Source organism: Atractosteus spatula, chromosome 3, assembly GCF_055471065.1.
Source record: "Atractosteus spatula isolate fAtrSpa1 chromosome 3, fAtrSpa1.hap1, whole genome shotgun sequence".
NCBI lineage: Eukaryota > Metazoa > Chordata > Actinopteri > Semionotiformes > Lepisosteidae > Atractosteus > Atractosteus spatula.
The window spans coordinates 66,795,744-66,817,654 of NC_142708.1; the positions used below are offsets into that span (position 1 = coordinate 66,795,744).

General features: G+C 53.6%; 1 protein-coding gene across 2 annotated transcripts; it reads left to right on the forward strand.

Annotated features, from left to right (window-relative positions):
• The first annotated feature begins 4,576 nt into the window (after nt 1-4,576).
• Nucleotides 4,577-12,711, forward strand: tnfsf13 (TNF superfamily member 13). 2 transcript variants are annotated; one of them, XM_088911971.1, is made up of 6 exons: nt 4,577-4,864; nt 6,441-6,540; nt 7,996-8,043; nt 9,514-9,632; nt 10,267-10,405; nt 12,093-12,711. In XM_088911971.1, exons 1-6 carry the CDS (start codon nt 4,631-4,633, stop codon nt 12,200-12,202), a joined length of 750 nt encoding a protein of 249 aa, XP_088768097.1. In that variant the 5' UTR covers nt 4,577-4,630; the 3' UTR covers nt 12,203-12,711. The 2 variants fall into 2 exon arrangements, with proteins under 2 accessions (XP_088768097.1, XP_088768098.1); XM_088911972.1 differs by having other exon boundaries at nt 4,577-4,840.
• The last annotated feature ends 9,200 nt before the right edge of the window (nt 12,712-21,911 follow it).

Consider the following 21,911-nt stretch of genomic DNA (forward strand, 5'->3'; position numbering starts at 1 on the left):
CCCGTGAGGCTCCGCTGCGGTTAACTGCACCATGGGAATGGCAGCTGTGCCCTCAGCATGGGGCGCTAGAGGCCCTCCCGCGGTCTCGCCGTGTGGGTCGGTGGGCTAGCAGTGATGGGTGTTCTGGTCCCTCCCCAGGGAGCGGGGAGGACGGCGGGCGACGCCCCGAGCCAGGGGGGCAAGGAGGCGAAGTCGGAGGCCGCGGCCTCCCAGCAGCCCGCAGTGCAGGAGTCCCAGGGCATGCGGCAGAAGCCCAGGAAGCTGCGCCCCATCTTCCGGGCGCTCGTCACGATGCTCCCACACCTCCGGTCAGCGCCACGCCCCCTCTGTGTGCTCGTCCTCACCTGTGTGCCCCTGTTCATCCTCCCCGCCCCCCCCCGTCTCTCCGCAGCTCGTTCCCCGAGACCTGCTTCTGGGGGTCCCCGACTGGCCTGCCGCCCATGCAGGATAGCCAGTACCCCACGACTTGGGCCAGCATGGACCCGTCCATGGACTTCATCCAGGTGAGCTGCCAGAGGTTCGAGACCGTTCCCATTGGCTCACGATGGGGCTGGCGAGGGCACTGGAGGGGTTCCTGGGCATGAGAGGAGTCCTCCGTGCTTATCTGAAGGAATCCCAGGATTCCCGAGTTTTATCCCTGGAGACCAGCTTCATCAGCACTGCTGTAGGTTACAGTTTTCCGCTGGCTTTATTAGACAGTATGCTCCTTCACTCAGCAGTGGGGAAGAGAGCTGCTACGTTTGGCCACATGGTGGCGTCCGTGCTGTGTCCGGTGGTCCTTCTGTACACTGAGCCAGTCTAGCGCCCCCTGGCGTTGTCATGTGGCCACTGTCTGACTGTACCACATGACTCAACATCAGGGGGCACTAGACTGGCTCAGTGTACAGAAGGACCACCGGACGCATCATGGACTGTGCTGGTGCGTGTCTGCGTGCAGGTGAACCTGTCTCTGGACGACCGGACATACTTGATCGTCCACCAGCTGTTCCACCGCACGCTGCCCGAGCTCAAGTATCAGCTGCTGTCGGTGTCCCGCGTGCAGAACCGCTTCCTCTGGGACAAGTACAAGCGGTGAGGGTGCTGCGTGTGGCGCGTGTGGCGCGCGTGGCTTCCCTGCAGCCCCGCCGGTCTGCCTGACGCTGCCCTGTCCTCTGCCGCCCCCTGCAGGAAGAAGGAGTACATGTGCCGCAACCCGGTGGAGGAGGAGCAGCGTGGCCACGAGCGCCACCTGTTCCACGGGACGGCGGGCGAGGCTGTCCGGGGCATCTGCAAGCACGGGTTCGACCCGCGCCTGTCGGGCAAGCACGCCGCCGTCTTTGGCCTGGGCACCTACTTCACCCGCAGCGCCAGCCTGGCCAACCGCTACGCCCTGCCTGACCCCCAGGGGGTGCACTACCTCTTCCTCTCCAAGGTGCTGGTGGGCCGCTGGGCCCAAGGAAAGGCCAGCCTGCGCCGCCCGCCTGCCCTGCAGCCCGACAACCCCGCCAGCGACCTCTACGACTCCTGCGTGGACAGGGTGGCCGACCCCAGCATCTACATCCTGTTCGACAGCGACCAGTGCTACCCGTACTTCCTGCTGACCTACAGGAAGGTGGAGCCTGTGATTGTCCTTGCATGAGCATGCAGCTGACACGCAGAGAGAGAGAGGCCTGCTGTCAACAACCAATCCCCCACCCCCAGCACCGGCCTTCCTAACACCCACCACCCCGGAGGAGCTTGGGCAGTGTGACCTCTGACCCCTGCTTGTGGCGTCTCGGGGCTGGGGGCCTGACCCCATGGCGCAGAGAGCTTCACAGGCTTGCTGTCTGAGTTGAAGACCCCGAGTGCTCATGTCTTCCCCATCCCCCCTACTGGCTTACTCCCTCTCGCGTCAAGGTCCGAGCCCAGCAGGCGTCACTTGAGAGAAATCCGTGGCAGGATGCCTGCTGGCTCCCGCTCAAGGGATTCCGGGAAGCGTCGGATGTTTCTCCGAGTTCTTGTGTGGTTCTCGCTCTTGAGCCTCTGTGGGATTCTGGTGGCGGTCCTGCCTGGGTCGGGGATGGGATCTGGAGAGCGGTAACGGCAGCTGTGCGCGGTCTGGGAGGAAGTGTACACACAGCTGGTGGCTCAGGCGAGGTGTTCTGGGAAGACTCCAAGAGCGCGGAGGAGGAGGGGGGGAAGGTAGGTGTCCCTACTCCTCTTTCTCCTGGTAACTGGAGTGCGGACAGGGAGGGGGGCAGGTGGATCGATCCCCCTGCCCAGATCTCAGTTCTACCCCCCCACAATTCCTCCAGCGCCGTTCGGACTGGGCTGCCATCGTGTGCTTCCGAACACTCCCGTCGGTGCCAAAGGGCCTTTGTTCTGGCTCGTCCTGCGTGAGTCATCGGGCGCGCCTCGTGACGGATCGCGGACGTCAGCCAGCCTGGGGGGCCGGAGGGACGGACTCGAGTCCGCTGCCAGTAGCGGCGCGTGGGGACCTGCGTCGTGCCCGGGTGCATGCTGGGGGTTGTAGAGGCTCTTCTCTAAAACATTTCTTCCTTATCGCTCTCCCTTGCTTACCGCTTGACGGACGCCTGCGCTTGGTGGAAGGTCTGGGATCGGTGGACGAAGCTGACTTGTTGGTACTGGGAATAGTCTTGCCGAGGCCAGGCCAGTTTTCAGAATCGACTGGTGGTGTGTGTGTGACGATCATGTACAGTAAATGCTTCTAACTATAGTGGACGAGGCAAGCTTGGCTTTTAACTAGAATGACCTTTTTAACTTTTTTTAAAAAGTTTTAAAAGTGATCTTAATGTTTGTTCATGCAGTGGTTGGTCTAATGAGGGAGGAAGTTTCTGGTACAAGCCTGATATCCCCGGGAGCCCTCTGAGGATTTGGGGGCTACCCCATTGGGGTGCTCTGACCCCAATCTCCTGGAGGGCTGCTGTCTGCTTTAATCTGCCGGATGTTATAATTAAGGGTCCAGCTTCAGTGGTTTTCTTGAGGTTGTCCTGTGTGGTGGTGCAGAGTTTAGGAATGCTGTCTCACAGTGCTGGGCCCCTGGGCTCAACTCCTGGGGTGCTGTCCGTGTGAGGTTTGTATGGTCTCCCCCGGTTTGCACGTCTTTCCTCTCGTAGACCCAAGACAAGCTGGTAGGTTAACTGGCTTGTGCCACTTTCTTGAGGCGTCTCGGGTTCGAGTCCTTCCTTGGCTGGACTGCAGGTGCTCCAGAAAAACACTCCGGCTTGAGCTCCTCGCTCCTTGTCAAAGTACTGCTGCACCCCAAGTGCACACTGGGCAGGAACAGTCCATAACTGTCCGATCTCTTCCGGGTCGTGACGCTGAGCTCCTGAGGAGCGGAGCTTGAGCAGGTTCAGCAGATCCGACGCCGGACCGGATGGTGGAATGGTCAGTCCGGGCTGGACAGACCTGGATTTTCAAAGGGGAGAAGGAGTCTCTCTGCGTGGAGAAGACTAAACAGCTGTGTGTTTAATGTCTTTTATCTGGCTTCAGTCTCTCATACCCACACTCCCTCTCTCTCCTGGGTCTAGAGTCCTTGCTCAATGTTTTCTTTTTTTTTAATTATGCATTTAAAAAGGGCAGGGGGCGTGAGAGTGCTCTGTAGGCCTTGGGCCACCCCTGGAGCTCAGGGTGAGGGAGGGGGGTATCCAGATGTTGGGGTGGGGCAGAAGTGTGAATGCCTAACTCCCAATCTAAGGGTGTTCGTGCTGCCTTGTCTGCCGTTAACGCTTAAATGAACTGAGCCTGTCCAGAGCAAGTGTTACTCAATGTCCTTTGAACAAGTTCAAGATTGTTGCATACTGTAAGGAGTAGCGATTAAAATCCCATCTGGCAGATATTCTCGTGTTGTCTTTATTTATTTTTTGTTCGTTCCTGGTTCTGGGGTTAGAAATTGTGGTTTCAAGGGGGTGGGGAGGAAACTGGTGCCAGTGCTATCAAACTCCTCTACCCCTCGCAGGGAGGGGGTGTCTGCCCTTGGCCGCCAGGTTACCCAGCCAGAACAATTTGTCAAACTACACGTTTCTTTTTCTTCTTTAAAAGAAGGGTGTTTGGGGAGCCAGGTGCCCCCCCCCTCCACACCAGTCCATGCTCTGTCAGGGGCCCCCCCCCTGGGGCAGGGGTGCACCCTATTGCCTCTCGGCGCGAGTGCGTGGGGGGCCCGGGTGCTACCTGCTGGGGCTGACCCTCCGCCGCTGGGGCCGTGCTGTGGGGGCGTGGAGAGTCCGCTGCTGGGAGCGCCAGTGCCGGTATTGCGTTCCTGCTGCCAGGCGGGTTGGTGACGATCGATAGGAAGTTACAGCTGCCAGCCGGCCGGAGCGGCGGTGTGTCTGTGCGAGCAGGGGGCGCCTGTACCCGGCCTGTGTGCTAATGCTCTCTCGGGCTGCGTGGGGGTGTGTGTGTGTGTTTTGATAATGAATCAGTCGTGTGGCCGAGGGTTTAACGGCGCTTCCTTTCCTGTTCCAAACCGCTGAAAGCCACAAGCTCCGCCACACTCCGGCGACCCGACCCGAACCTCGCCCTCCGCCTCTCTCGCTCGCTCTTAAACACGGAGGTTTCGAAAACGAAACTTGTTCCCGGTTTGGACGCACACGCTTAACATTCAATTAAACTCCTGTGGAGGGTTTTTGTTTTGCGCAAGAAGCGGGAGGCGATGTCGACTGCGCCCGCCGGGAGAGCGCCCACGCCCGCGCCGTCCTGGTGGCGGGGCTCGGTTCTGTGGAGCTGCGCCGTGTCGCTGGCCCTGGCCTGCGTCTTCTCGGTTCTGCTCGGCCAGTCCCTGCAGATCCGGCACCTGCGCGCCGAACTCGCCGAGCTCAGGCGGCGGGCCGGCGCCGGGCCCGGCGTGGCGGGGGCGAGCGAGGTAAGGAGCGGGAGCGCGAGCGAGGCAGGTGGGAGGGCGGCGGCGGGGGTCGCTCGTGGCTCGAGGAGCGGGGCCGATACGCTGGCGGGGCGGGGGGGGGGGGGGGGAAGACCGAGAAACGTGGAGGGAAGGAGGGCGGACGGGGAAAAAGGGGAAGAAAAAATGAAGAAGCTAGCAGGAGGGAAAAAAAGAGAGAGAGAGAGAAAGGGAGACCCATAAAGGAGGAGGGGAAGGGAAAGCGTCGAGTTGTGGAAGTGATGACGGGCCCAGAACTGTAACTCTCTCTGTCTTCGCGAGTTTACAGCTGCAGCGGTATTAACGGACGCGATGTTCTTCGCAGCGAACGGGTCTCCTTTTGGGGTTTTGGTTCGGAATTCTTTTTTTTTTTTCCTCCCAGCTTCAAATATCTCATTCAAATAATACACATTTTACAGCACAGGAAAGGCTTTGTTCATCCACATAAATATATTTGAATATTGCTCCCGTGCGTACTTTGACCGACACCTGAGCCGCGGGTGCCGAAAAAGTGAATGTTTCCGCTGTCCACTGTCTGGTTAACACGGCCGGGCTGACAGTAGGAAGAGGAAAGCTCTAGTCAGGAGAGAAGGACGGCGGACGTGGCCGTGTAGAGTGACCTCGGGTCCCCTTTTCCATCCTCCTGCTGGTTCTGCACCCCAAAATCTTTAGAGTGGGTCTGGTTGGCTTTGGTGCCTGGGATATATGCGATTGCAGTGCTGTGAACCTTCCTGAAAGCTGATTTCTATGAATTCCTTTAATTGGTCAATTAAGCGATACCTACTGTAGTATGGTGACCAGAGGCACTGCTGTGGTGCTGTCCTTCAGGTGATGTGATAAACAGAGGTCCTGACAGCTCGGTCAGCAAAGATCCCAGGGCACTGTTGGTAAGAGCAGGGGTCTTCACCCCAGTGTCCAGGCTGAACCCCAGACTGGCCTTTAACTCAGCTGGTGCAGCAGTGTCTCCCTCCTCCCCCTGACCTGTGTGCAGGGGAATCGCCCAGGAGTAATGGGGTGCAATATTGAAGGTATGGGGTGGAGTATAGGAGTAATGGGGTGCGGTATTGGAGGTACGGGGTGAGGTATAGGAGTAATGGGGTGCGGTATTGGAGGTACGGGGTGAGGTATAGGAGTAATGGGGTGTGGTATTGGAGGTACGGGGTGAGGTATAGGAGTAATGGGGTGTGGTATAGGAGTAATGGGGTGCAGTATTGGAGGTACGGGGTGAGGTATAGGAGTAATGGGGTGCGGTATAGGAGTAATGGGGTGCAGTATTGGAGGTACGGGGTGAGGTATAGGAGTAATGGGGTGCGGTATTGGAGGTACGGGGTGAGGTATAGGAGTAATGGGGTGCAGTATTGGAGGTACGGGGTGAGGTATAGGAGTAATGGGGTGCGGTATTGGAGGTACGGGGTGAGGTATAGGAGTAATGGGGTGCAGTATTGGAGGTACGGGGTGAGGTATAGGAGTAATGGGGTGCAGTATTGGAGGTACGGGGTGAGGTATAGGAGTAATGGGGTGCAGTATTGGAGGTACGGGGTGAGGTATTGCTCTGCTTACTGACCTGGGTGCTCTGCTTTGAAAGCCAGGGCGCCACCCCTCATCCCCAGGCTCTTGGGGTACAGAGAGAAAGGGGATCCTACTGGAGCGAGACAGGAGGCAAACAGGACTGGACTGCAGCCAGAGTGAGTGACCTCCCTCCCTCTCTCTCTCTCTCCTGTACTTTTCCTATGCCAGTCTTAAAGGGCGTTCTCTGTCCTGCATGCTCTCACTTCTTCCTCCTTCGCTCTTTCTCATCTCTCTGCTTCTATCCACTCTCTCTTCACCTGCTGCATAGAATTTGTCACACTGGCTATACTGTAGACACTGCTAGAGCCACTGCTGTCCCTCTCCTCTCACACTCACCCTGAATTCACCAGCACACACACACTGTCGCACCTGACTGTACTGTAGACACTGCTAGAGCCACTGCTGTCCCTCTCCTCTCACACTCACCCTGAATTCACCAGCACACACACGCACTGTCACACCTGACTGTACTGTAGACACTGCTAGAGCCACTGCTGTCCCTCTCCTCTCACACTCCCCCTGAATTCACCAGCACACACGCACTGTCACACCTGACTGTACTGTAGACACTGCTAGAGCAACTGCTGTCCCTCTCCTCTCACACTCACCCTGAATTCACCAGCACACACACACTGTCACACCTGACTGTACTGCAGACAGTGCTAGAGCCATTACAGTCCCTCTCCTCTCACACTCACCCTGAATTCACCAGCACACACATGCACTGTCACACCTGACTGTACTGTAGACAGTGCTAGAGCCACTGCTGTCCCTCTCCTCTCACACTCACCCTGAATTCACCAGCACACACACACTGTCGCACCTGACTGTACTGTAGACACTGCTAGAGCCACTGCTGTCCCTCTCCTCTCACACTCACCCTGAATTCACCAGCACACACACACACTGTCACACCTGACTGTACTGGAGACACTGCTAGAGCCACTGCTGTCCCTCTCCTCTCACACTCACCCTGAATTCACCAGCACACACACGCACTGTCACACCTGACTGTACTGTAGACACTGCTAGAGCCACTGCTGTCCCTCTCCTCTCACACTCCCCCTGAATTCACCAGCACACACGCACTGTCACACCTGACTGTACTGTAGACACTGCTAGAGCAACTGCTGTCCCTCTCCTCTCACACTCACCCTGAATTCACCAGCACACACACACTGTCACACCTGACTGTACTGCAGACAGTGCTAGAGCCATTACAGTCCCTCTCCTCTCACACTCACCCTGAATTCACCAGCACACACATGCACTGTCACACCTGACTGTACTGTAGACACTGCTAGAGCCACTGCTGTCCCTCTCCTCTCACACTCACCCTGAATTCACCAGCACACACACACACTGTCGCACCTGACTGTAGACTAAGATTGCAAAGCTGCACTGTTTAACTGACTCATTGACGTCTTTTAGTTTAGAACTAGGTTCTGTGTTGAAATACCATTGAAATGTCAGGATCAACACCAGATGCAGGTCCATCACATTTGTACAGAGAGGAGCAGGACTCTGAGGTTCAGCCTTCCTCAGGTGGTTGTTCTTTTGTCATCCCACAGGGCGGCGCTCTTTTCTTCACTTGCTGCCCCTCTCCACACACTCCTACGGTGCGTAACGTTCTGGAGGATTATTGGTATTATAATTATTTTGTCTCTTTATGTACGCTTCTCATTTGCTTTCTCTTTCTTTTTGAATAGTCTCTCCCTTAGTCTCTTTCCCTCCCGTTGTCTCCTCTGCATCCCTCTCTCACCCTGTTGCTTGTATTTATCCCAGTGCAGTCCTTTGCCCATTAGTACCTCTATATCCCAACCGAATTTGCAAACTAAAAGTCAGAAAATATAACTTTACTGGTTTTACATAATGATGTATTTTTCATTCTTCTGTGCTAATGGACTGTAGTGTCCAGTGTGTCTGTATTAACCCCTCTCTCAGTGCAGTGTTAATGGACTGTAGTGTCCAGTGTGTCTGTATTAACCCCTCTCTCTCAGTGCAGTGTTAATGTACTGTAGTGTCCAGTGTGTCTGTATTAACCCCTCTCTCTCAGTGCAGTGTTAATGGACTGTAGTGGCCAGTGTGTCTGTATTAACCCCCCTCTCTCTCTCTCTCTCTCTCAGTGCAGTGTTAATGGACTGTAGTGGCCAGTGTGTCTGTATTAACCCCTCTCTCTTAGTGCAGTGTTAATGTACTGTAGTGTCCAGTGTGTCTATATGAACCCCCCTCTCTCTCTCAGTGCAGTGTTAATGGACTGTAGTGTCCAGTGTGTCTGTATTAACCCCTCTCTCTCAGTGCAGTGTTAATGGACTGTAGTGTCCAGTGTGTCTGTATTAACCCCTCTCTCTCTCAGTGCAGTGTTAATGGACTGTAGTGTCCAGTGTGTCTGTATTAACCCCTCTCTCTCAGTGCAGTGTTAATGTACTGTAGTGTCCAGTGTGTCTGTATTAACCCCTCTCTCTCAGTGCAGTGTTAATGTACTGTAGTGTCCAGTGTGTCTGTATTAACCCCTCTCTCTCAGTGCAGTGTTAATGTACTGTAGTGTCCAGTGTGTCTGTATTAACCCCTCTCTCTCGGTGCAGTGTTAATGTACTGTAGTGTCCAGTCTGTCTGTATTAACTCCCCTCTCTCAGTGCAGTGTTAATGTACTGTAGTGTCCAGTGTGTCTGTATTAACCCCTCTCTCTCGGTGCAGTGTTAATGTACTGTAGTGTCCAGTGTGTCTGTATTAACCCCTCTCTCTCAGTGCAGTGTTAATGTACTGTAGTGTCCAGTCTGTCTGTATTAACTCCCCTCTCTCAGTGCAGTGTTAATGTACTGTAGTGTCCAGTGTGTCTGTATTAACCCCTCTCTCTCAGTGCAGTGTTAATGGACTGTAGTGTCCAGTGTGTCTGTATTAACCCCTCTCTCTCAGTGCAGTGTTAATGTACTGTAGTGTCCAGTGTGTCTGTATTAACCCCTCTCTCTCGGTGCAGTGTTAATGTACTGTAGTGTCCAGTCTGTCTGTATTAACTCCCCTCTCTCAGTGCAGTGTTAATGTACTGTAGTGTCCAGTGTGTCTGTATTAACCCCTCTCTCATGTTTCAGATGAAGATGACAGCACCTCTATCTCCTGGGGGGAGGGGTATCGGCAGGGGAGGGGGTTGCAGGTGTCGGGGGAGACAGTGACAGTGAAAACCGGAGGCCTCTACCACATCTACAGCCAGGTAGCTGCAGTGAAAGCCGTGTGAAGTCGTGTCTTGCTCAGGCAGCCTGCAGGAGCTGAATGTCTTGGGTCTTGAACAGTGGCGATTTGGAGGCAGTTCCTCAGACATTATTGATGAAGGCAAGCACTGAGGGATTGCTTCAGTCCCAACCATGAAATGGGCAGGGCAAACCAACTCGGATGTTGTGCTTGCGTATCTTGAGACCTGGGACTAGGGTGTCTTTACTCTAAAAGAGGTGGGTGTGTGGAACAAGAGAATCTCAGTTCCCACAGCAGCCTGGAACCCCATGTGTACAGGTGGGCACTGACTGGAGCTGTCTGAAGGAGGGGAACTGGCTGCTGTGCCACACCTGGGTTTGAACCCACAGCCCCCCAGCCTGGGGTTCAGGGCTCTGACCACAACTCTCTGCTGCTGCCTCTATGCCACACTGTCATTCGATTAGAAATGAAACAAATATAATAATCTAAATATAAAGTTTTTTGCTGGAAGTTCAATGGAAGTTCTAGGTGTGTATTTGCTCGAGTTTCTGACTGCAGACTCAACAAGTGCTCTGTTCTGTGGAGGGTGTGAAAGCTCGTGCCTGGGTTCACTAGCACCGTGCCGATTCTTACCAGCCGGTGTGCGTGCTTGACAGGTCCTGTATGGGGACCACACCTTTGCCATGGGTCATGTGATCAAGAAGAATCTCCACGGCAATGAGACGATCTTGATGAAATGCTCCAAGAACATGCCGGACAGTGAGGACAAGGCCTTCAGCAGCTGCTACAGCGCAGGTGTGTGTGACACCTGTGTGTGTATGACATCTGTGTGTGCTTGTAAAACCCTGTGTGCATCTTTGTGAAATCTGTGTATGCGAGTGAGTGTGTGAAATCCTGTGTGTATGTTTGTGAAACCTGTGAATGTGTGTGTGAAATCCTGTGTGTGTCTTTGTGAAACCTGTGTATGCGAGTGAGTGGGGGAAATGTGTGTAGATTCGATTGCATGCAGGTTAGAAGAAAAGGGCAGAATGATGCCATCAGATCATTGTTCCTGCGGAAGGATGGACAGTATAAACATGAGAGTATAACGTTGGACTGTAGAGAAACCAGCTAGACCACATTCAGGAGATGGTTTTTGGGAGCTGTGTTAAAGAAAGGACATTGTGTCTCAGTGTGTGATTTATTCAGTTTCTGGACTCCAGTCAGTCCTGAAGCCTGTGTCAGTCAGTGTCTGCGTCTCAGTGTGTCTGACTGTGATTCAGTGTGTCTTAGTGTGTGAGGTATTCAGTGTGTGGAGTCCTGAAGCTCTCTGACTGTGTCTGTCTGTGTCTCAGATTTTGAGGTATTCAGTGCCTGGAGTTGGGGTTGGTCCTGAAGCTCTCTGACCGTGCCTGTCTGTGTCTGTGTCTGTGTCTGTCTGTGTCTGTCTGTGTCTCAGTTTTTGAGGTATTCAGTGCCTGGAGTTGGGGTCGGTCCTGAAGCTCTCTGACCGTGCCTGTCTGTGTCTCAGTTTTTGAGGTATTCAGTGCCTGGAGTTGGGGTCGGTCCTGAAGCTCTCTGACCGTGCCTGTCTGTGCCTGTCTGTGCCTGTCTGTGCCTGTCTGTGTCTCAGTTTTTGAGGTATTCAGTGCCTGGAGTCGGGGTCGGTCGTGGAGCTCTCTGACCGTGCCTGTCTGTGTCTCGCATCAGATCACTGTTCCTGCAGAAGGATGGACAGTATAAACATGAGAGTATAACGTTGGACTGTAGAGAAACCAGCTAGACCACATTCAGGAGATGGTTTTGGGAGCTGTGTTAAAGAAAGGACATTGTGTCTCAGTGTGTGATTTATTCAGTTTCTGGACTCCAGTCAGTCCTGAAGCTCTCTGCCTGTGTCAGTCAGTGTCTGCGTCTCAGTGTGTCTGACTGTGATTCAGTGTGTCTTAGTGTGTGAGGTATTCAGTGTGTGGAGTCCTGAAGCTCTCTGACTGTGTCTGTCTGTGTCTCAGATTTTGAGGTATTCAGTGCCTGGAGTTGGGGTCGGTCCTGAAGCTCTCTGACCGTGCCTGTCTGTGTCTGTGTCTGTCTGTGTCTGTCTGTGTCTCAGTTTTTGAGGTATTCAGTGCCTGGAGTTGGGGTCGGTCCTGAAGCTCTCTGACCGTGCCTGTCTGTGCCTGTCTGTGCCTGTCTGTGCTTGTCTGTGTCTGACTGTGTCTGTCTGTGTCTCAGTTTTTGAGGTATTCAGTGCCTGGAGTCGGGGTCGGTCCTGAAGCTCTCTGACCGTGCCTGTCTGTGCCTGTCTGTGCCTGTCTGTGCTTGTCTGTGTCTGTCTGTGTCTGTCTGTGTCTCAATTTTTGAGGTATTCAGTGCCTGGAGTCGGGGTCGGTCGTGGAGCTCTCTGACCGTGCCTGTCTGTGTCTCGCTCTGTCAGGTGTTTTCTACCTGGAGTCGGGGTCGGTCGTGGAGCTCTCTGACCGTGCCTGTCTGTGTCTCGCTCTGTCAGGTGTTTTCTACCTGGAGTCGGGGTCGGTCGTGGAGCTCTCTGTGCTGCGCAAGGATGCCAGACTCAAACTGGAGCCCTACTACACCTATCTGGGGCTATATCGGATCTGACTGGACCCACTGAGAACTGGAAATGCACACTGACACAGTCAGGGCATGAGACACGCTTAGGGATGACTAAGGGACCCTCACCGACATACTGAGACATGCTGACACACCGAGAGATGACTGAGACACACTGAGGGACTGAGACACACTGACACACTGAGAGACTGAGAGACCCTCACACACACTGAGACATGCTTACACACTGAGGGACTGAGACACACTGAGACATGTTGACATACTGAGGGACTGAGACACAGTGAGACACTCAGAGACTGAGACACACTGAGGAAATGAGAGACCCTCACTGACACACCGAGACACACTGGCACACTGAGGGACTGAGATACACTGACACTCGCTGACACACTTCAAAAGTTGAGCTTCTACAGCATGGCTGGCAGCTTGTTCCAGACCCCCACCACTCTCTGTGTAAAAAACACATCCTGGTCCTACACAGCACCTGCTTGCTCAGCTCAAAGCTAATTCATCAGTAGTGATTTAGCAGGTGAGAAAGACAGACAGCAACAGGCTTATTGTCTCTTGTCTGTTGTAGTTTTATTCACAAGAAATTTAATTTAATGTATTTTGTCAATATATATTTTAAATAAAATATTTAAATTAAAAGTGCTGTCTGGTATGACTGAAATGTTCCTGCGTGATGTTCCAGCAATATTTAACACACACTAGCTAGAGGGTTGTCATTTCACATGGGAGAACAACAAGACATCAGCATTATTGCACAGGATCTGATGTCGGGTGCCCTTATTGGTCTGATGCAGACGCTCACTAAGAACGGAATTGTTGCCATTATTGTGTTTATTGTGACATCTAGTGGCCGATCCGCTGTATTACAGTTACAGGGTGAAGACGGTATATCCCCATCCAAATTTCTTTTCCCAGCCACTTCTTCCAGTTCAGGGTCTCGGGGGAGCAGGAGTCTATCCTGGCAAGCAGTGGGCTCAAGGCAGGGTACACCCTGGATGGGACGCCGATCCATCGCAGGGCACACACAGACACACTTCCGCCAGGGCCAGTTTCCCCTGAAGCCAGTTAAGCTTCCAGTCTGTCTTGGACTATGAGAAGAAACTGGAGCACCCAGAGAAAAAAACCCATGTGAACACAGGGAGAACATACAGACTCCGTGCAGGCTATATATATATATCCATATATATATGGGCACGCACATCTCAGCTCGGATGTTATCCGAATTTTCCCGAGTACCTTCAAAACTAACTACGGCAAGTCGCCATGGACACACATGACGCTATCTTACAGCACAGTCAAGTCAATAATTCAGTCAAGGCAATGTTTCAGTTCTATAACGCAGTTTTATTGAGGGCAGCTAGGCCAGCGGCCAGCAGGGGGCAGTGCAGCTGAGCTGGCAGCTCCTGCCAGAAGTGCTCCAGCTGTATTAATGGTGCTTCCTGGTCCTCCTCCTCCTCCTGTGGCGCTTCACACTGGACCTCCTGACTCGCCTCCTCCTGCGCACTGGACGGGACGCTCGTCTTCGCCTCTTGGCCATGTCTGCGGTCTGTCCGGAAGGCGGCGCTGTGCCCTTTTTAAAGCCTCCGGGGAAAGGCGGGCACCCCCCCTAGTCATCTTCTACGTCACAGATTGTGGTTATGACGCGTGGATGACATCATATTCCTGTTTAACAAAATAGTCTGTCGGGCCCCAGCAAAGAGCGCGGTTTCCCCCTGCTTTCATCACTCAGTATACTCAGCGCCAGCCCAGTGAAAGCACCTGAAAACAAAATAAAACGCGTTTTATTTCAAGTGGCGTTTAAAGCAATTAAACTCAACATTATGTTTTGGAAACTTAAAATATTAGTTTAAGAGCCGTTTAAAGGGTTAAATCGAAAGCTATAATTATTATTTGTATCGAGACACACTGTTTTTCAATAAATACATTTATTTATGCAGTCGTTTATAAATACACGGTCCGGAGAATATTATCCAAGTGAACTACAGCACAGAACGTCCACTCTCGTCCACGTCAGTATTAAGCGGCACCGTAAATCTTGTCTTGTATAGCATGCTTTCATTCTGTAATACGGCATGCGAGAAGTTTAAACATGAGGTTATTTTATAGCTCAAGTAGCATCCTTTAACGCAAGTCCCCTTTCGACTAAATACTGTCTTAATAAAACAATTAGGTTGAACAAATAGGTTTATTCCATGCTGGAAAAAAATAAGAAAGAAAACACAAAAAGACGTTGTTTTCTTTCTTCTTTTTTTCAGCATGGAATACACCTATTACTTGTTCCTTTGCAGCCTACGCATGCTGACGCAGCTACCCACCTGAACTTAATAAAACAATATCGTGGTCGAGAGCAGGAGTCAGAACTGCATTTCCCAGAGGCCCCCCGCGGTCCCCCCCTCCGAGGATTTCTAAAGAGGGTTAGAAGCAGTTGCTCTGGAGGGACGGGGGGATTAAGGGACAGGAGAAAGTCGAGAGAGAGGGAGAATGCCGCTGAGGAAACAGGGTGAGTGTCGGAGCCGGTCTCGGCCTCAGTCCCGGTTCGTCTCCGTTACGGGTCGGGTAGGGGGTTCGGTACCCAGAGTTCCCGCCCAAACGCCCGTCTCGAGCGAGAAACACGGGTCTGCGTGCGTGTCTGGAGCGCGCGCTGTCTGCGAGTCGGCGCTTCGGGGTCCCACGGCTCCGTGGGACACAGACCCAGAACTTTCCGTGGCGAGACAGGAGACTTTTGTGTGGAGGTGTATTTTGTGTGTTTAACCGACAGAAGTCGTGTGAAGGAGAGCGGCCGGAGACCGGAGTCACCTGTACGCCGGCTGTCCGCTGAAAACCCGTCACTGCCTTTCGAGGAGTGACATTTAAAACCGCGAACAGGCAGCACTTCTTTACAGAAAGGGTTGTGGGGGCATGGAACAAGCAGTCCAGACAAGTTGAAGCCGATAACCAGGCTTCTTTCAAAGTACAGCATTTAAAACTGCAAACAGGAGGCACTTCTTTACACAAAGAGTGGTGGGAGTGTGGGATAAGCTGCTCAAGCACACTGAGGCTGATACCCTGCCTTCTTTCCAAGAATTGCATTTGAAACTCAGAATTTGTGGGGGGGGGGGGAGTTACATCTTTACCCAAAGAGTGGTGGGAGTGTTGAACAAGTGTTGTTGTTGAGTTAGTTCAAGAAGTGGCTGGGTGATGAGATCCTGGGACTGGTTAGCTACTATCTACCAGACAGAAAAAAAAGTCACCAGAAGGAAGAGAAATTCAGAAACTGTCCCAATTATTATTTTCATGGCAGGGTGGGCATATTTCAAAATAAAAAAGAAATGACCCGTTCAACTAAACTGTTTTACTTTAACAGACGGTAGTGGAGCAGAGAGTGGAAGTCCTGATCTTTTTAGCCGTTTCAAAGTAGATTGCTAACTGGTTTCAGGTGGGCAAAGAAGACCCCGAGACACTGTTATTTCTGTATACTGTAAGAAGGCAGTCCTTGCCTGCCCAGAGAGGGGCGAGCGGCTCTCTTACAGCACGCGGCGATGTCCTCTCCAGGTCTCCCCCCCTCTCCCAGCATCTCTCGCTTCTGTAACCGCCTGCCTGTCCGTCTCTGTCCCCCCGGCCCAGACACGGAGAAAGCCCTGCGCTTGATGGAGGAGTGTCAGTCGGAGGCCGGCGACGAGGGGTTCCGGGCTCGGGCGGAGAAGCTCCTGAACATCTTCCAGAGCGACCTCTTCCAGGCCCTGCTGGGTGAGGCTGCAGGTTGGGTTAGGCTACAGGCCATGTTTCATTAGGAGGTTCCCGTTTCGAACCCCACCTCCTCCTCCCGCCCCTCACAGAGCTGTGCCCCGGTCTCCCTGAAGGAGCTTCTGTGGGCAAGCTGTGGATATCCTGTCCAGCACCTGTTGTGCCCGAGGTAACCGTCCAGTTGGCCCCACTGACCTACGAATCAACACCCCAGGCTGTTGCACGGCCAAAAGGACGCCCAGGCCTGTTTAAGGCCACCCAACTCTGAAGGCCCCAGGCCAACTGTACCCACGTTTGTGGGAACAGCAGTCACAGTGGGGCGAATGAGGGCACAGAGCAGAACCCGCACTGTCTGGACTGTAGGGGCTCAGCCTGCTCCCCGATCGAGCGCCATCACTGGCTGAGCCCCATCAGGGAGCCCCCAGGCTTAGTCGTTTCTGAGAGATTTTGGAAACCTTCTAGACGTGGGCCTCCTGGGGAGCACAGACAGGGGGCCTCTTCGTTGTACAGCCCTAGTAGCAACTCCACTCTGCCCCCTGCAGCCTGACCAGAGGAGCAGTATGAACACAGGGGGCGAGGATGAGACACAGGGGTCTTAACTGTCTGGGGTCTGTAAAACCGTACGGGGATGGGGGGGGGGGGGTCCCCTCTACCTCTGTGTCTTCCCCTGTCGCCCGTCTCTCGCTTTCCACCCCCTCTTTTAGATTTCACACTCTGTCTCTCCCAGCCTCTCTCTCTCCCTCTGCCTCTCTGTCTATATTTAGTGGGGACGTAATCTGCTGGTTTAGCTGAGGCGGAGGGATTAGAGCTGAGAGGCTCTTGCAGCACTGCCCGATTAAGAGCAGATCATCCAGGAAGCTCGTCACGGAGGCACAGCAGGCAGGCCGAGAAAGAGAGGAGGAAGAGAGGAAGAGGGAGGAAAGGGGCTGAGAGCTGCTGTTTTCTGCTCTGCACCCACTGTGTGGATGGGATGGGGTGCTTGGGCTGTGGGATGAACCACAGACATACAGTACTCAGACAGCCAGCAGGTCAGGCAGGCTGGCTGATCCCCGACTGACAGACTGCCCGCTCTGCAAAACCTGGGGTGGATTCGGCAGCGGTGCGGCGGGGGTCTCTGTTCCTTGGTGGCTCCCTCTGTCTCTCCTCCTGCCCCTCACACTCTCCCAATCTCCCTCCCTTCTCTCGCTCACTCCCCTCTCTCTGGTTCTCTCTCCCCAGATATCCAGGAGTTCTATGAGCTGACTGTGTGTGAGAGTCGGCTGGTGGGTCGACCTCGGACTCCCGTGCTGGTAGGACTTGGGTTTTACAGCCCCACAGGGATGTGTGTGTGTGTGCGCTGGGGAAAACACTATCCCAGACTGCCCAATGGTTCTTTCATCCTGAAGTGCCTTTCTGCCCTGCAGTTTCACACCTCTTCCACTAGAGGGCAGGAGATGTCCACAGCTGGCACAGTGTCTCGGGCACTGGTTCCCAGCCCCACCCCTGCAGGAGCACTGTGTCTGCTGGTCTTCACTCTGTCTGTGCTCTACACCTCCAGCGCTATTTGATCTGCTTGATCAGTTTAGACTTTATTTTACCGGTTTCTTCAGCCAGTCCCGATTGTGAAAAATAGACAACTTCAGGTTTTCAGCCCATCCTGCACTGAGATCTTCACACAGCCTCTACTTGCCATGGTTACCGGTTGGTCATCTGATGATGAGCAGACACACGTGGGAGTGACAGTGTATCAGAAGTGCACACGATGTAAAGTATAAATAGAAAGTGTCCTCCGTGTGCAGGGTAAAGGAAATACAGTAAGTCTCTTTAGCTCCACGCAGAGGGCGGTAGGTGGGGGCATGAGACAAGATACCGAAGGGTTCAAGACAAACTCAGCTCTGTAGACGTAGGGTGAACTGTGAAGCAAGGGGCCCAGCTGTGCTGTTGAAGCCGACTCTGTGGTATCCTTCGAGAAGTGGTTAGGTAATGGGGTCCCGGTGAGCTACTAATGAGCTACTGAACTCAGCTACCTAATGAGCTACCGAACGCGTCTGATGGACTGAATGGAGCTCCTCTAATCTGGAACAGACCCAGCACTACCAGAGGAGCTGTCTCCCCCTCCATGACAGCAGATCTGTACGTGTACCCTCCCTCCATGTCTGCCAGTGCTTCAGACCTGTGGGGTCCAGCCCTGGCAGGGGAATACCTGGAGCCAGAGCCGCACTGAGCACCCCAGAGATTGCCGCCTCCTTTCCCTCTGTTCCTGCTGCTGCCTCTCTGTCTCAGTCACGCTCTCCCACTCTTCAGACTGAGACATCTCCTTTTCTCTCTCTCTCTCCCCGGTCTGTTCCCCTTCCCGGAGGGTGGCGCGCAGGGGTCCCGCTGAGCTTTCATTGGCTTAATTAACCAGCTGAGCAGTTTCTTTAATGAGCAGAAAGGAGCGCGTTCCCCAGGTCTCTTAACACACTGACATTCTCCTGCTCCCTGCCCCCTGCAGGCAGGCCACACTGGCTCATGCGTGAGGATTTTCAAGAGTGTCCAGACCTGCAGTGCTGGGTTTTTAAAAACAAAAACGACAACAACTTCAGGTAGACCGTATATAGTTTTTTTTTGGAGAAAATGTTTCACAAGGGTCACAAAACGAGAGGAGGCCTTGCAGCCTCCCCATCCCCTCTGGCAGTTTGTAATTATTCTAAGGATCTCACCCTGACCTCTGGTAGTAAAACGACTGGGTATCGGGTCCAACAAGGAGCTTGTTCCAGACTCCCACCACCCTTTGTGTAAAGATGTGCCTCCTGTTCTCGTTTCTTTATAGACTTCCACTCAGTTTCCACTGAAAGCTGTTACTCTCCCCACCCCCTACCCTCATCTCTGACCCTGGGACCACTTTAACCTGGCAGGTCTCCACTGAGACCAGGACTCATTTCAGCTGCTCTGATATGTGAACTGTACCCCTGGACCACCAATATACTGCAGTGAGGAGACTGGAACAAGACCACGCTGAAAAGGTCTTGCCAGAAAGTGGTGTGATTACCTCCCTTGATGCAAGTGAAAATTAATTTGCTAGCCCTCTAATTGCCTGGTAGCCTAATTGGTACAAGTTAGCGTGCCTCTGACCTCCCTCTCCTTTGTCCTGGGTAGGTTGCTGTTAAGAAGGATCAACAGCTGCTCTGTGTCTAGCGTTTTCCTCTAATTTATATTGGCTGTGCAGTTTGGCTTAGCAGTTGCACGCTGTAGTGTGATTGTGGGTCTGTATGTGATGAGGCTATGTGTCTGTAGTGTGACTGTGGGTCTGTATGTGAAGAGGCTGTGTGTCTGTAGTGTGATTGTAGGCCTATGTGAAGAGCCTGTGTGTCTGTAGTGTGATTGTGGGTCTGTATGTGAAGAGCCTGTGTGTCATTTTGCTCTGTACTGAGTGCGGTCGGCTCACTGACTGTCTCACCCCAAAGGACAGGTGTCTTTATCATTCTCAACTGCTTTAGTGCTGCACCACTGCCCAGCCTCTGGGGGGGGGGGGGGGGAGTGATGTTCAGTCTCCTGAGCAGAGCCTGCTCCTCTGGGAACGCACATACATGCAGGCTCCCCTGCGGATCTCCATGCCTTGGTACAGCCCTGTGCCTTAAAGGTACACCGCACTCATTGCTCTCTGTCACTGACCTGCGTCCAGTGGGACACACATGACACTTACCACTGAGCAGCAACTAGTCCATTCTAGGTTTTATCTCCTGCAGAAACTAATAAACTGCTTGGACTATCAGACTGCACTGATGAAGCAGAAGTTATACAGGATGCTTATAAGGTGTTTAAAACGCCAAACGGTGAATCACTGCGATTGAGTTCAAATTCAGATGGGACCACGGGACTCTCATAGACACAGTGCGACATCACCAGTGTCCACCAGAGGGCGCTTGGCATATTCGGGGTCTAAAATCACCAACAAACCATACTGTATGTGTTATGAACATGCCAACTAACTTCCTAAGCAGCCTCTATGCAGCTGTAGGGGCAAGTTTGAATGATTTATTCAACACCGTGAAACCTAAAGTGCATTCAACTGCAATGCAGTGGGCTCCCGTTTTACAGTGTCTACAATCAGACGCCCATCTCAGACTCAGACAGGCTTCGTGTTGCCAGTAATGGGTTTAGTTTATTAGGGACTTAGGTGGAATGACGACCAGGAGTGTTCTGGCTCTCCAGGACTGGAGATGGCCCCCCCCGCTATAAAACCTGCAGCTGTACAGTCACATTGTTATACAGGAGGAGTCGAACTGACAAGTCTGTGAAAGCTGAACCCCTATTTCTGCTCACCGGTGTCTTGACTTGGTGTAGTTGCGGGCATATAGTAAGCGTTTTAAGGTACCGTAGTAATTATAAAAGGCAGGCCAGAGCACAGAGAGGAAACTTCAAGAATTCTTCAAGACAAGTCAGAGGAGGTATTTTACTGGATTTCTAGGGAACGATGTCCTGTGATTCTGAATGAATGGAATAAAAAGTCCCAGCCTGGACCAGGAGCTGGAGTGGTGATGGAGGAGCCCGGGTGGACAAAGTGAGGGCCCGAGCTGGGAATGGGGAGAGTGGGGTGTGGAAGGGAGAGTGGTGCTGTGGGCTTGCTCCATTCTTCACCATCGTCAGGGGGCGCAGCTGTTCGCTCTTATCCTCTCCCTTTTTCTCCTCCTGTTGTTCTTCCATCTTCCGCTCCCTCCCAGCCCCTTTCCTCTTGCTTTGTCCCTTATTTCTCCCACTGCTCCCTCTCCCTCGCTTTCCTTTCCCACTGTCACCCTCTGTCCCTCCCTCTGCACCCAGTCTGTCTTCAGGACGGGTGAGACTGACCTCTGACCCCCTTGTCAGTGAGGCCATGCCCTTTGACCCTGGGCGCCTGTGCATTGGAACAGCTGGTGGCTGGCGCCGGGGCGGACAGTTCAGGATCTCGGGTGGAATCGTGAAGGAGAGAGAGGGGGTAGGAGTGCGTGAGTGTGCTAGTACATGCGTGGGGCCCGGTGCGTGGTGCCGAGGCATGGCTGAGTCGTGGCGAAGTCCGGCTGAGTCACGGCTGAGCGGGCGATAACCAAGGCAACGAGAGCAACAACACCCGCTCGGCGCCACGGCAACAGCAGCTGCCCCATCGCCACAGCAACAACTATAACATTGCCACGGCAACAGCAGCAGGACCCCCCCACCACCACCACCGTCACGCTACCAAGGAAAACAAACGTCTCGCAAGGCCAACCCCCAAACTGCGACCCCACTCTTCCCGTATCCCTCATTCTCTTTCATCTTCTCTTTTATGATGTTAATCAGTTCCTGGATCAAGGATGACTGCGCTGCTCGCACGCTGAACACGCTCTGCGTTTGGCTTCCCTCTCTCTCTCTCACACACGCACACACGCGCTCCGTCTGCCTCCCCCCTCCCTCCCTGTTCTCTCTCTTTCTCTCTTGCTCTCAAGCCCTTCCTCCCCTCCCTGTGGTTCTCTTCATTCTTCCCCTGCTTCCATTTCTTCGTCTGCCGTCGCCCGCACATTCCCTCTCTCTCTCTCTCCTCCTCTCCTCTCTCCTCGGTTCATTCTCTCCTCCCCCTCTCTTCCTCTCTTTTCTCCTCTTTCCCCCTCCCCCCAGCAGCACTGACCCTTCCATTCTCCCCGGCTCGGACCTGTCTCCCCCCCCTCTTCCCTTTTTCCCTCTCCCTCCTTCCTTCCTTCCTTCTTTCCTTCCCTCCCTCCATCCCTCTCTCTCGCAACCTCCCTGTCCTCCCTTCATTCCCTCTCCGTCTCTGTCATACACACAAACAGAGCAGCACGCGCTCTCCCCCTCTCCTCTCTCACGCTCTGTCATACATACTAACGCTGAACCCCAGCCCCCTCTCTCTCCCTTTACCCCCCCACACACCTACCCCAGCACCTCCTCTGCACTTCCTCTCTCTCTCCTACTTCCACGTACCCCCCCACCCCCCCAGTCCTCTCCCTCCTCTCCCTCTCTCCCTCTTCTCCTTTCTTCCCGGTTCAATCCAAAAAAGACCACAAGAATCGGAAAG

Excerpts from the sequence above, each read along its gene's own strand:
- tnfsf13 (XM_088911971.1), top strand. The coding sequence starts at position 4,631 with ATGTCGACTGCGCCCGCCGGGAGAGCGCCCACGCCCGCGCCGTCCTGG. Across the intron at positions 4,865-6,440 it reads GGAGCGGGAGCGCGAGCGAG|CCAGGGCGCCACCCCTCATC; the intron begins GCAGGTGGGAGG and ends CTGCTTTGAAAG. Across the intron at positions 6,541-7,995 it reads AGGACTGGACTGCAGCCAGA|GGCGGCGCTCTTTTCTTCAC; the intron begins GTGAGTGACCTC and ends GTCATCCCACAG.